At 41.9% G+C, this 13,934-nt stretch overlaps 1 protein-coding gene across 1 annotated transcript; it reads left to right on the plus strand.

Annotated features, from left to right (window-relative positions):
• Positions 1–341: 341 nt before the first annotated feature.
• On the plus strand, positions 342–11,162 carry rab11al (RAB11a, member RAS oncogene family, like). Its single transcript, XM_085801051.1, has 5 exons — positions 342–626; positions 4,155–4,350; positions 5,581–5,774; positions 7,517–7,597; positions 9,301–11,162. The coding sequence occupies exons 1-5, from the start codon at positions 587–589 to the stop codon at positions 9,438–9,440; spliced, it is 651 nt and encodes a 216-aa protein (XP_085657177.1). The 5' UTR covers positions 342–586; the 3' UTR covers positions 9,441–11,162.
• Positions 11,163–13,934: the final 2,772 nt, after the last annotated feature.

Below are 13,934 nucleotides of genomic sequence, written 5' to 3' on the forward strand. Positions count from 1 at the left end.
GCACAAAAAAAGAAGTTCTCCTAAACATTAGAGTTGTTTTAGCTCTGAACCGTGTCTGTGCAGTGCCACTTGTTGCGGTGAGACACAGCGTTTGTTGTTCCGCTGTTGGCCAGCTGGGCTCTCCAGTGCTACCAGCTAACCTGAGGCTTGATATTACCTGTGGTGGCTCGGGGCCCGCAGACGTCATCCAAGTTAACGAACAAGAGGCCAAATCATGAACGGCAGCGGGGCGGACCAATCGCGTCAGCGCCAGTGACAGGTGTCGATCAGCTATTGACCAATAGGAGCGAGGAAGGGGCGGGACAAAGGAATTGACGTTACGTCGCAGCCTCGGTAATGGCAAGTGGCAGAGGGTGAGGAAGACGAGGCGAAAGTTTGTCAGCCGGTAGTTGCCATTGGGGAGTTTTTTCTATGCTCGGTAACAACAACAGTGTCGTGTTCCTCTACTCTGACAAGGATTCAGCTTCGTCGTCGTCTGGGTGAAAATTAACCGTGTCGGGGGTCGGTCGGCTGGTCTCGTAGCAGCTGAGCAGATACACAACCAGAAGAAGTTTGTTCGACTTCCACCTGTCGAAGAGGAGAAACTATGACCAACAGAGAGGACGAGTATGACTACCTCTTCAAAGGTGAGTCTTTGTGTATCTCTCTGTTCAGTCAGGTCGACACCGACGCTTCACCGGCTGCGAGCGTCATCTGATGCCGAGTGGTCACAAGTGTTGACCTGCTGCCTAACAACAAGGTGCAAGACGACGTCCATCAGACACACACACACACAGAGGCACCTGCTCCGAACTCCTCTAACAACTTTGACTGTAGTTGTCGGTCGGTTACAATATTATTAGCCCATAGCCCGTTCAGCCAGATGATTGCAGTATTGGCAGGTGGCTTACTAGGACTCTTATATGTGGCTCGTTAAGCAGCATCTGCTGTGGAGCCATCACTGCAGGCCGGTGATGCAATCATCTTGGGATGCGGCGTTGGTCAACAAGGGGTCATAAACCCTGACAGGATGACAGATTAAAACAGATGCAACAGAGATTTACTTTCAGAAGAAACCAGTCGGTTTTTAAGTTTCCTACCAGGGGGCATCATAGTTTACTAGAAATCACCTGCGTGTGTCTGGGTGTGTGTGTAGCCCTAGTGCCTCTTTTTCCTGAACGATTGATCGATCAGTCAGCCAGCAGAAAAATAACCGGCAGCAACCATATTTATGATTGATTAATCACTGTCAACATTTTTCAAAGCGGTGATAAAGTGGCAAATATATTTTGATCCTTGTCTCCTAAATAAGAGAATCCCTTGCTCTTCTCTGTCTACAACCCAATATCTTTTGTATTTGGACTTTTGGTTGAACACAATAAGACATTTGACATTTGCAGGCACCACATTCAAGTCTTCAGATGTTTTTTGTCTCAATATTAAAAAAAAAAAAAAATAGTCAGACCAATAAAAAAAATGGCAGCAACATATTTTCAGATATTAGAAAGCCAGCTGCATGATAGGTAGAAACACCATCCCAACAAGGTGCTATCAGGTACCAAATATAGTACAGAAGGGGAGAAAAAGTGATCGTTCCAAAATGGCTATCTGGCACAAAATAGTAGGCTACTTGGTAGTTGTACCTTGTCAAAGCAGGGGAAAATGAAATGCTCATGGTCTGTTCAAATATAGAACACTAAACAAGTGTGTCGTCAAACTGGAAATACCTGCATGAAACGTGTGTGTTTGTTAGCACAGAGACGCTCACATATAGAAGATAGAGAAGATGAGATTTGCTCACTCACTTTGCCACATCCGTGGGTGAAATGACATGGTCTCTGGTGACCAAATAGCAGATTTATCTGAATCATGTGCAGCAATGCAAGGACACTGATAAGGTATCAGCTGCCTTTCAGTCTTTAGCTGGAGAGAGCCGGCATTATTGTTTTGGGCCTCCTTTGTTCTTACAACCTCTTTTTTTTGTCCCTTGCTGTTGGATAGCATGACTCAAGTAGGGTGAGCTCTCCGTGAGTCACTCTAACCTTTCCCCACTGATGGAGACATAAGCACGGAGCGCAGGCCGTCATGCTGAAACTTTACCTCGTTTGAAATATGTACATGAGCCTTAATGCCAGATTTTTTTTTTTTTAATTAACCTTTTATGTCATAATGACTGCTTCATTTCTGGTCATCCCTAGACAGCTCTCTTTTGATTAACTGAGTAAATTCCCTTAAAGCCGCCTCTTAGTGAATATATTTTTATTTTTTTGAATCACATTGATGGATTTGATTCTATAAAATCAGCGATGATAAGAAAATAATTATCCAGTTGTAAAAGAAGGTATTTCTTTTAGATCGCCTGCCTTAGCCAGCATTATACACTGCTTTCATTTCAAAGAAACGGTAATGATAAAATTGGACATGGGATGGTGATCTTTTATTCCATTTATAGGGATTTGGGGAGATATCAGTGTATGAATTAATCCCGCGGAGCAGGAAGATAGACTCGGCTCCTAGGAATGAGTGTCATTCCTTCATTCAGGCAGTGGTGGGCTTGGCCGTGTTTCTGGGTTCAGGTTTTGTACAACATAATAGAGAGGTGTCGAATCTTCTGAGCTGAAGAATGCAAACCCAACAATAGGGTTAGTGAAAGGGTGTGTAACAAAGCTGTGATATTACCTGTCGGATGGCAGATGACTTGCATAATGATTTTTTTGTCCTCCGCCCAAGGTCTTTTGTAGCCAAACAAAATGGAAAATGATAGTGTTGCCTTTTACTACGCTGGAGTAACACTGACTAACTTCCATACGCACAGTTTCCCTTAAGAAACAGCAGCATTGCTTCAAAGCGTGTGTGTGTAGACACACTGGTCGGTTTGTTAATCTAATTTCAACATTCCATAACAAGTTCCTATTTCCTAATCGCAGGCTGGCGTGGTAGGTTCCTTTTGACCCAGTGACTCACCTGACAATTGTGGAAGTAGTTTTCTAACCAACACTCATCTTAGTGTAGCTCGTACAGTGTGTTGCAGGCAGAAGAGACACAACAACATGAAGCACTGTGCAAATAAAACAATAGCTCACTTTAAATTTAGTAAAAGGAACAATTTGATAATTTTAAGTGCTGGAAGAAGCGAAAACTCAAAGCCTCCACCTATAGTTAACAATGAGATATGATGTCCAAACAGAACACACAAATGAACAATATGTAAATAATTATAACAAAAGAAAAATGATTATAAGGAAATTACACAAAGATATAAATAACAACAATAAGAAGCAAGAGCACTTAAAGAGTGAGAGTCATTGTAAGGGATGTGAGCAAATTTGATCAATTTGTATAGTTTGTTTGAGAAACGTTAAGCGGTGGACCTATTAACTGAAGCGTTTTTGGAGGAGGGTTTATGTATCGCTTCAGGGCTGTTTGTGTTTGGCTTTTACACAAAGTACTGCTCAGTTTTGGCTGAGACGGGAGTGAGTGCTCAGTTTGAGGAGCTCGTGTCTAAACATTTACATACAGCTTTCAAACAGCAGGACAACTCATTTATACCCACTGATTTATATCATCCATGTCTCGGCTGTCTGCACGGTTAAAATGTTTTTACTCAACTGATTTACTGCCTTTCAAGTTCTGTCACAACTCAAATACATTTGATGGGTGAAATCTGCAGAACATCAGGGGTTTCACCTGGATCCATGTGCTTAGGCTGCATGTATTTCTTGAAAAGAGCAGGTGGTTCCAATATTTTGAGAACTCAGCGGGAGTCCTCCGAGGTTCTGGTCTCCCTCGGCTGGGAGCCACACATGTGCATCATTGGCGAGGCCGGCTATCTAGTAGAGATGAGAATCAAATTTAATTTTAAAAAAAGGCAGCCCATCTTGTTCGGTATAACTTCCTTGTGCTTTAATGAACTGTTACATCAAAGGTATGCCTTGAGTTTCCCTTTTCAGCCTCAGCCAGAGAACACCGTGCTCAAACACGCTCATCAAACATCAAATCATATGGTCGGGTCTCTGTGTATAGCTTTCATTATCCTCATACCTTCAGAAAATGAGCTTCAGTTGTGCCAGAAAGTCCAAAGACATTGGCTCGCAGGCAAAGTTTATGATGTACCATGTGACTGTGCTGATGATTGTTCCTTTCCGTTTGTGTGAAATCCCCTTTGTTTCCTGCAGTGGTGCTGATTGGAGACTCAGGTGTCGGGAAGAGCAACCTGCTGTCACGCTTCACCCGGAATGAGTTCAACCTGGAGAGCAAGAGCACCATCGGGGTGGAGTTCGCCACGCGCAGCATCCAGGTAGAAGGCAAGACCGTCAAGGCTCAGATCTGGGACACGGCTGGACAGGAGCGATATCGAGCCATCACTTCTGCGTGAGTACAGGAGAGCACACACACCAAAGCCCTCTGTGGAATCACACCATCTTGCACCAAAGCCCCCTCTTCCCTCACATACCCACAGTTGAGAGAAACAGGGGCACTCATAAATCTGTTAACATGACTTCCAACAAGCATGATATCAATACTGAACCACACCTCCGTATTTACTTTAAAGAGGAACTATGCAAGTCTGGTCGCTTTTTCTCTGTTTTGCTAACCCTCCACCTGGTCATGTGCATTTGTTTACATCGAAGCTGGTGAAAAGTCAGTACGTGGAGCGGGATAATGTTATATAATATGGATAATGTTATATAATATATAGGATGTTACGATGTGTATATTTGTGTAGTCTTAACTGTCATGAACAAAAGATTGCGGGTTACGGAGCGCGTTTGTGTCGCGGTTCGCAGAGACGAGAGCTGGGACACCGGGGCGGCGACTAGGAAGGTTGGTTTTCAGCCATGAGCCAGGTGGAAGGCAGAGAGCCTCCGTTCTCACTCGTAACAAGTCACAGGTCATGTAGTTAACTATCACAATTACTCTGCAGCTTTTTAATGAAGGTAAAAATGTAGCATAGCCACGGGAAAAATCCTGCATAGTTTCTCTTTAATGTGCCATTTTTGGTCACAGCTGCCATTCACAGTCACAAGTCTGAAGAAAGTCAGAAATTTCCAACCAGTTGAAACTTAAATAAGTTAAAACACCGCCCCGTACTCTTTGTGATGCATTAAATGTACAATCAAGCAACTCATCAGGAATCGTCATTCCTAAAATAGCTAGCATGATTTCATCAAAAGTGATAAAAACTATAGAACACACCCTTTTGCCTTGGGGCAGGAAGTCCCTTTGTTAACCACAGCTTCCTCCTCATCTCTTTGTCAAGTTTCCATCCCAATATTTTTTTCTCTTTTTGCGCCGTCTTCCTTAACGCAGCAGCTACCGAGGCATTGGCATGTACAGTGTCAAGCCCCCACAGGCACCGGGGAAGCAGACAGTGAGCAGAGCCAGTCTTTAATTAAAATAAGCAGTGTCACTCAGTGTTTATCTCTGTTATGAGCTTTGTGTGCAGTTGTTTTACCCTCCGTTTTATTTCCCGCCTTTCTTTCTCTTTCTACTATCGCTGCCGATCCGATGTCCTCTATGCGTCACAGCCCATGTGTCACACCCACAATCATGCAGTTACCGGTACTCCAATTAATCTTTTGTCCGTGTCCCGTTGTCCAGGTACTACCGCGGAGCAGTCGGAGCTCTCCTGGTTTATGACATTGCCAAACACCTGACGTATGAAAACGCTGAGCGCTGGCTGAAGGAGTTGCAGGACCACGCAGACAGCAACATAGTCATCATGCTAGTGGGGAACAAAAGCGACCTGCGCCACCTAAGGGCGGTGCCTACAGACGAGGCCAAGGCCTTTGCAGGTATGATCACTGTAATGACGTTTTGTTTGTGTGAGCACATGGTGGACCTGTGAGGTTCTAGGACTCTGCCTCATTAGATCATCTCCAGGTTAAAGCTGTGATAATGAGCAGATGAGATGAACCGACCCCTAGCTGTTTTAATTAGGCCCGTAACTACATTATAATATATCACGCATAGCTGACAGTGAATTTAATTAATGTTTATAGCTGGCATCTTACCTTCTCTCTCACTTAAGTTTGGGCTGCTTTTTTTTAACTTGCAAAACTGCCAAACTCACATGCTCATTTCCACCCGTCAGGAATGTTTGCACTGTGATACTGTGAGGCAATTTATGTTAATGTGCCCGCTAAATGGCATGTGTCCTTGGCTTGAAGGTGTTTGAGCTCATAAAGTACAGCTTAAGGTAAAGAAAAGACTTGATTTAAAACAACTAAACCTCCATATATCTATGACCTTTGAGGATTTTAAGGCTTTGTTTCAGTTTTTAACAGGGAGCCTTTAAGTTCACTTACGTATAATTTTGTCAACCTTATGACACTAATTATTTAACAGTGGTTGGGCCATATGTTTTCCCTCGCCCTTAAGTTTATTGGCTTCTGTGTGATTCAGGGTTGCACCTGCTTTGACTGGTAAATGACTCACTATAGGAGGGGCTGCAAGACAGTCAAATGTTTTAGCCTGGTTGATCCCATATGAGAGTTAAGAAAGTCAGTTTTGTTGCTGTATCACTGACACTCTCACCAGTTCGTGCTCTCTGTTTGTACTGATTTGTTTTTCCGTCTACCACCTACCTGATTGACAATGCCATATTTATAAAGACCAGGAGGTTTATGCATTATGCAAAGTGTATGGTAATGCCAAGTGAAATGAGTGAAGGGTTCTCCCCAAAGAACACTGCAGTAGTAAAAGAGCAATCTGTTGCCTCACCTATGCCTCTGTGTGACATTCCCCCCTCACCTCTGATAGTAATAATCTTATATTTTTTGTGTATAATCTCCTTTATATTTGGAAATAGAATTTATAGATTACAAAATGACAAATATTTGATCAGTTCTGGAACAACAACCATTACCTGATGAATCAGTTCACATGGTGATTTACTGTATGTAATTGATCTAAGGATCTCATGATCAGTTAATCTGATGATTAGTCTATCTATAAAATCTGTATGTTTGTTCTATAATGGATCAAGAACTGCTGAAGTCTGAAATCCAAAGCTAATCAATTTAATACAATGTTAAGATAACGAAAAGCAACAAATTTAACTAAGAAGCCGAGATCATCAAATGTTCTGCTTAATCAGTTACCAGAATAATGTCAGATTAAATCTTAAAACATGTGAAATGTTTTTTCCATATTGTAATTTGGGTGTTTTCTTTCATGTTTTATTTTATTATACCACTTTTATGAAAGAACTATTGAAATATCACAATAAGAGAAGCACATATGAATAATGACTGAATCACACAGTTTCCGTTTTTTTATCCGAATGTCCAACATTATATTCTTCACAGAGCAGACCAGTCAGCTGTTATACAACCCATTCACTTTTCTATAATTACAAAGCAGCTCCTCTCTCTGGAGAGGGCTCTGGAGTGAGTGCTATATTATGTAGGGAGAAATCAAATCCTGAATCAGTACACTGTTAATGCCAGTACAGTACAAAAGTACACTGCATGTCAGCTGATGATAACTGGGGATGGTGATTAATTGTGGGACTGTGTGCATTTGTACTTTACAGAGAAGAATGGCTTGTCTTTCCTGGAAACATCAGCACTCGACTCGTCCAACGTGGAGCTGGCTTTCCAAACTATTCTCACAGGTAAAGATGTCATATTTCTTAGCTTTTTTGGGGGGTTTTGTAGCCAAGGCACAGAATAAAAGGATCCTAGACGTCACTGATGACTAAAGCTCCTGAGCCATCTAATGATATTACTTATATATATTTATATAAAGTGGTGCCTTTCTTTCTCGACTTTGATGGTTTATAAGAGCGCCCATTTTCTGCCACTAGATGGCAGCAAAAACCATGTGATCAGATCTTTGTGTCTGTCACTGATGTGCAGTCTGGGGAAAGAACACCCCTGTTTTTTTCCCCTCTATATTAAGGTACAAATGGGAGTAATTGGCACACTGAAAAACCACTCAGCCACTCAGTTCTGGGGAGAGCCGCTACGAGGGAGACAATGACCAGCAAACCACTAAGCAGTGGTCTTTGTTTGCGGTCACGAATACACTTTGACCCACTGGACCAGATGCATCTGCTTACTGAAGAGAGAAATTCTCATATTGGTTCACAGATATGTTTCTTCAAGTAAATGTCTATGAGCGGTTTCCCCAGGAGGCTCATAGCCACGCTCACAAGTGCGTTTGATCTTGGAGATTTGGTAACATGGAGAAAAAAAAAAGCAATTGTTGTGACTGTCAACCCCTGGAGCGCCTAAAGGGACAATCCAACAGAGAGTGGTGCTTCCACTTCAATTGCTCCAGGGGCTATCAGTCTGCAAGTATGTGCCACTTACTGTTTGTATTCCACTTCGGCTCCATGTTCAATTTCCCTCCGCTTCTGCTTTCTGCCATTTGAGCCATCCTGCCCACACCACAGCTTTATGAGTAATTTCTGATTCATAGAAACTTCAAACCAAACAAGTCCCATTGAGCTAACGCTGTTAATTAGCTCATTAAGGGAGGAGAGCAGAGGAAGCTGGCAGCGCACCAGCAGGCTAGTAAAAAACTGAACTTTAGACCTAGCGGAGCAGTGATGACGTCACGCGTTGGATGTCGACAGCAGATTGTAGGTCAGGACGTGTCATCTTGTTGTGTTATTGTTTACACAGGCACAGCAGCAGGTGTCGAGCGTGATCTATAGAAAGCAGTTACAGTTTCACCACCTGACGTGTCATGTCACAGTCGGCCAGGAGTCTTGTTTGGCTCGGAGCTTTCTTGCTTCATAGGCAGTTTTTATTTCAGGAGATGTGTTCCACATCTGGCTGTAGTTTAGAGTTAAAGAGGCAGTGTACAACGGGAAGTCTGATTGCTCTTCAGTCGATCGGCTGACTCCACCAAAGTTTAGGTGACTGGCATTCAGACATGAATGGAATTTTTTTGGTACATGATGAGGGTCTAGCAGCAGAAAAAGCTTGACAGCAGCTAGATATGCGGCTGTACTGCATTTCCTGCCTGCAAGTATTGGCATGCAAAGTTAAACGAGCCACATCCCCCGTAATGTATCATGTTAACTTAGTTATTTCAATTTTGATGTAAAAGACAATCCATCCTGTAGCTGTGGGGAATGCCTAAAATGAGACTGGGTACTGCCACATGACATAAGGATGCCAGTTTAGGATGGAAAGAATCCTGCACTGCTGCCAGGAGTCTGGATAGAACAGTTGTTGTTCAGTTTTGCCATGCTGTTTGTCCTTATCACAATATGTCCCACTGTTGGCTGGATTTATAGGCATCTACACATAACTCATTCCTTCTCACCCCTCTCTCTCTCTCTCTCTTTCTCTCCCTCCATCGCAGCGATCTACAACATCGTGTCACAGAGGCAGATGTCAGGGCGAAGCGACTCAGACTTCTCTCCAGCCTCCAACGTAGTGCCCATCACGGTGGAGCCCACCCAGAGCTCAGCCAACAAGGGCGTCTGCTGCCAGTCCAACTGAGATCTTATCACTGACCTCCTCCTTCACCTCCAGGCAAACGGAGAAGCAGCCTACATAGACAAACAGACACAGACAGACGGACAGGGAGAATGGAGAGGCAGGTAGAAATAACAGTTTGACAGAGGGACACTCACACCGGGGTTGGTTTTGTCTATCGTCTGGTTAAGAAAACTTCTCACACTATGAAGAGAGGGACCAGGGAAGGAGGGATAGTAATGAAGTTTAGATGAACAGTCAAAAGGGGGCGTGGTGAGGGAGATGCACCCCGTCTAGCTTTGAAAGAGGTACATGATCAGAATTGGTTCACAATCTTAAGAAAAATTGAACATATTAAAAGTCCCCCTTATGTTTCTCATCGCGATTTCTGTCTTTGCAAACTGTCCTCCCTTGCTTTAAGCCAGTAAATGCTTTCCCTCAGTTCTCCACCACCAGGATATTGAGTAATAAAAATCCACATCCAGTAGACTGAACTGCAACCCCTCTGTTGCCACTGTCATGCCCCTTTTTCCAAAATGTATAATATTTAGACAACAGCGTCCCAGATGATATTTATTGAACACTAGATTAAGGTCTTGTTGGGTCAAAGGGTTTGCATTTTAACACTGGTTCGCCTCTTATTTTCCCCACTGCAAAGGGAGCTCCTGCTATTGGTACTTCTGCTTTTACCCCCCAGTGGAGCATTTGTGTGTGTGTGTGTGTGTGTGTGTAGGGGGGTGGGGGGGCTTGTAAGGGTGACTGTCCCCCACTAATGGAGGGAGCAAGGCTTCAAGTAATTTTTTTCCTAAATGCGCAGGTTGGTCAGAGTCGGTCGGTTCAAGTTGTATTCCTCCAGGCCACTTAGAGCAATAACATCCCTCCCAAACAGTGGCATGTAATTTCTCTTTGATTGCTTTTGATCTTTGTTTGGAAGGCTTTCCTGCTCTGTGCACACTTTGTACTCTACAGATGAGTCATGCTCTTGCAAGCTTTGTACAGCGTTAACTCTATATGAGATGGGATAGCTGCATCACTGTAAAGATAACATCTTAACAGTCCTAACATACGGGTGGGATTGCAGCGTTGGCCGTGTCGATGACCGTCTCACCCCCTGCTCTGAAGATTTGGGGTGTAGTGGAAGAGATTAGGACAACCCTGTAGTGCTGCTTCTGCTGGCTGCTAGCTGGGGTGGATAGATGGACGGACGGACGGATGGACGGATGGATGGATGGATAATGTTTCATGGGATGAGGTAGTGAGGGCACTCAGCCCTGCCCTGCTCTTGTGATCTCTGATGTACCAGAGATGGCTTGTTTTACTGTAAGTGAAATCCTCCACTGCCTGCTCACCTACTCTCCTCTGTCTCTCTCCACACTGTATATAACTGGAACAGGACTCTGCCTTCTGGGATCTCCCTGAGGTCTGCCCTCGCTCTCACTTGTCTTTATTTCCTGTTGAGGGGGCGGGGGTGGTATTCGGGAGCCAGGATTGGGTTTTGTTAGCATTTAATAGTTTTAATAGATGAGGAAAAACAAGAAAAGGATGGTAGTGTTGGGATGGGCTTGATTAAATCCAGGTTATTTACACAGATGGCGTTTATCCTGCTGATGTGTTTGGACATCAACACTGACTTCTGTTGACTTCACAGGTTTTGAACTGGGTGGTGTAGGTTAGGGCTTTTTAAACATTTATTCTAATATATGTATATTTGGACTGCATATGTATAAATAAATCTCATTTGTTATAGCCTGCTTCTTCTCGTGTCTCTTCACCATGTTTTAAAATGATGAAGGGTGCAAGTAGCTGGAGTCTTCTTCATTAGCGAATCTGGTAGAAGAGCAGAATTAATTGAATGAGTCATGATTTTAGGTAGCATGATTGCTAATCACAGAATACACACATGGCAATAATATAAGTTGATGCTTAATGTCCACTTCAGTAACAAGATAGCTGCAGTGTAAAATGATACTGTTGCTCTGATTACTGAAATCAAAATATAAATAGTCATTATCATCAAAGTCTAGCTATAAGCACTCAAAAAAACAGAACTGGTTTCAATTGGAGATCATTTCATTTTTGTTTTATTAGAAACATTTACAATACATCTTGAATCTTGGAAAAATAACAAAGAACCAGAACTAACATGGCGCAGATACAATAATAATAATAATAATAAAAATGTCTCCAAAAAATGTAATTCACAAAAAAACATGTGCTATAAGAAATAAACCTGCAATATCACATGCCTTGTATGGGCATGGCACACTGTAACAGAGTTCAAAGACTTCTTTTTTTTTTCCATCCATCAAAGTTGACGGTCAGCCACAGAGGGCCACAGTGGCGACCCTCTTTCACTGTTCACAGAAACTAATGCCAGGTGATGCTGGCCCAAAAACTAATGCACTACGACCACTATTAGACCGGTATGAAACACCTCTACTGTGCTGGAAAAATTGGAAACGCTACCAAAGACAAACTGTCAGACTGTATTGGCCTCTTTGGAAAAGGTTGCGAGTTTCACCAGCAAGCACCACTTCAATCCCCATCCTTTACATGCAGCAGAAAATGTGCCATTGTAGTGTTTTTGTCAAGTTTTTTTTTTTTTTTTTTCCTTTTATCTGTATCAACTCTTACACAAACTAAGAACTTCAAGTTAATTCATATGAGGTGCGAACAGTCTTTCATCACTATCAGGTAACTGAGAACTCCAACTTTGTATGTGGGGACTGAAATGGTCTTTTTGCCTGGCTCCAAACTCATGTCAACTTTCCAGTTTCCAAAGAGACTCCAACTATGAAAATCTACAGAGGAGGAACAGCCCAAGTGCGCCGGCGTTAAACGATAACGCGGGACCTGCGCCGTTCCTCCTATCTAAGTGACCATACAACATACATGCAACCTAGTACGGTAATGAATCTGTTGTGTGTATATGTGTGCATCTAGTTACATAGATCTACTACACAGTGCGCTCTTGTCCGCTCCTAGATGCATCCGCTCAATCCGCACGCTTCACCCAGTTAACACATCAGGGAAAGTCTCTCATTAAGACTTTCTTTAAGCTGATTATTCTCTGCTGCTATCGATCACAAACTGTCTGAGTAGTAGATGTAGAAAATGTATGAATGAAAAGTGTACAAGTTATGTGTGGCCCCTATTGGCGAGAGGGGTCACGGCTACCTCATTCATTCCAAGCGTTGCAGTCGTAACATGTTTTATACGTTTGATAAGTAAAAGCGAGTTTAGATTACAGAGGAAATGAGTAATGCGTTTCAGTCAGTAACATGGGGTTAGTTGAAGGGGAGAAAGGGGTTACAGCAAGCAGCACTGCACAAAGAATGCTGATGCAGGAAAAATATATAATTGAGGCACAAAATTGATGCTCTGTGACTAAAATATCTCCAAATTCTAAAAAATATTATATTATTTTCTGTAATTATTCCATTGTGAATGCACTGATGTTGACGTAGTGCATGTCTGAAGTTAAAATTTAAGCTATGGGGAACTCGCCGTGGTTCCATCTACTTCATTCACGACAAAGTACACGGAAAAGACGAGCATCCATAACTTTCATAAATAAAACTTCTAAACTTCTTTTCTCATTTTTACTTATTAGTAGAAACTGACTTCCCTGTGTTTAGAAATATATTAACTTCTTGTAATTTTAATTAAAAAACAAAATGTCTTGAGGTTACTCATAAATATGTTGCTTCATTTTTTAACTTTTCATAAATAACATCCAGATACTGACTTTTTTTTCCTCTGCTTTCTATGAAATAATAACCCATGTTAGCAAAATAGATTTGAGAAACTGTAATATGTTTTTTTTATTCTTTTTTAAGTTACTTTCTATAAATGTATGTGGAAGAACTCAAATATAGTCTACGTTGAAAACCTGTCGCAAATTCTTTCCAAAAAACAAACAAAAACTTAAAGCTCACTTGAAAATTGACAAAACAATAAGCATAAGGAGTGCATTAAGTTGAGTGGTCTTTTTTTACATTCAAATGCATTACTTGCTCAATGTGTGATTTTCGACAGGTTGGTACAATTGCTTAAGTGCATCCATTGAAAATAAGGATTTCCTATCACTCCTTAATAGGGATTCTACATAAATGCATAAAGACCTTTTCATATCAAGAGAAGAAAAACATCAACAGTTTCTACCATTACTATAATAGTAAGCTTAATACAATATTGTAAATAATACTAACAAGAACTTAATGAATCAAATGTCACTGTGAGTCACCCCGCCCCTTTGTCGCTCCACTGAATTAAAAAGTTTTTCATACTGGGTGATTTGGACAAATGAAACTTACGCCGTAGCATATTCTTAAGAATCATAATTAAACTTTATGTATCAATTAGTTAAACTACACGGTAAATATATGATTTTAAACCGATGTCAACTTTAAGGTCTTAAAGCTTTTTATACACTTCAGGTATCAGGCTGATGAATTCTTTATGTGATCTTAACTTTTTTTTCTGATAAATCTTACCTACTGTACTATATTTTACTAA

Source organism: Trachurus japonicus, chromosome 16 (assembly GCF_045865225.1).
Source record: "Trachurus japonicus isolate A0001 chromosome 16, Traja_1.0".
NCBI lineage: Eukaryota > Metazoa > Chordata > Actinopteri > Carangiformes > Carangidae > Trachurus > Trachurus japonicus.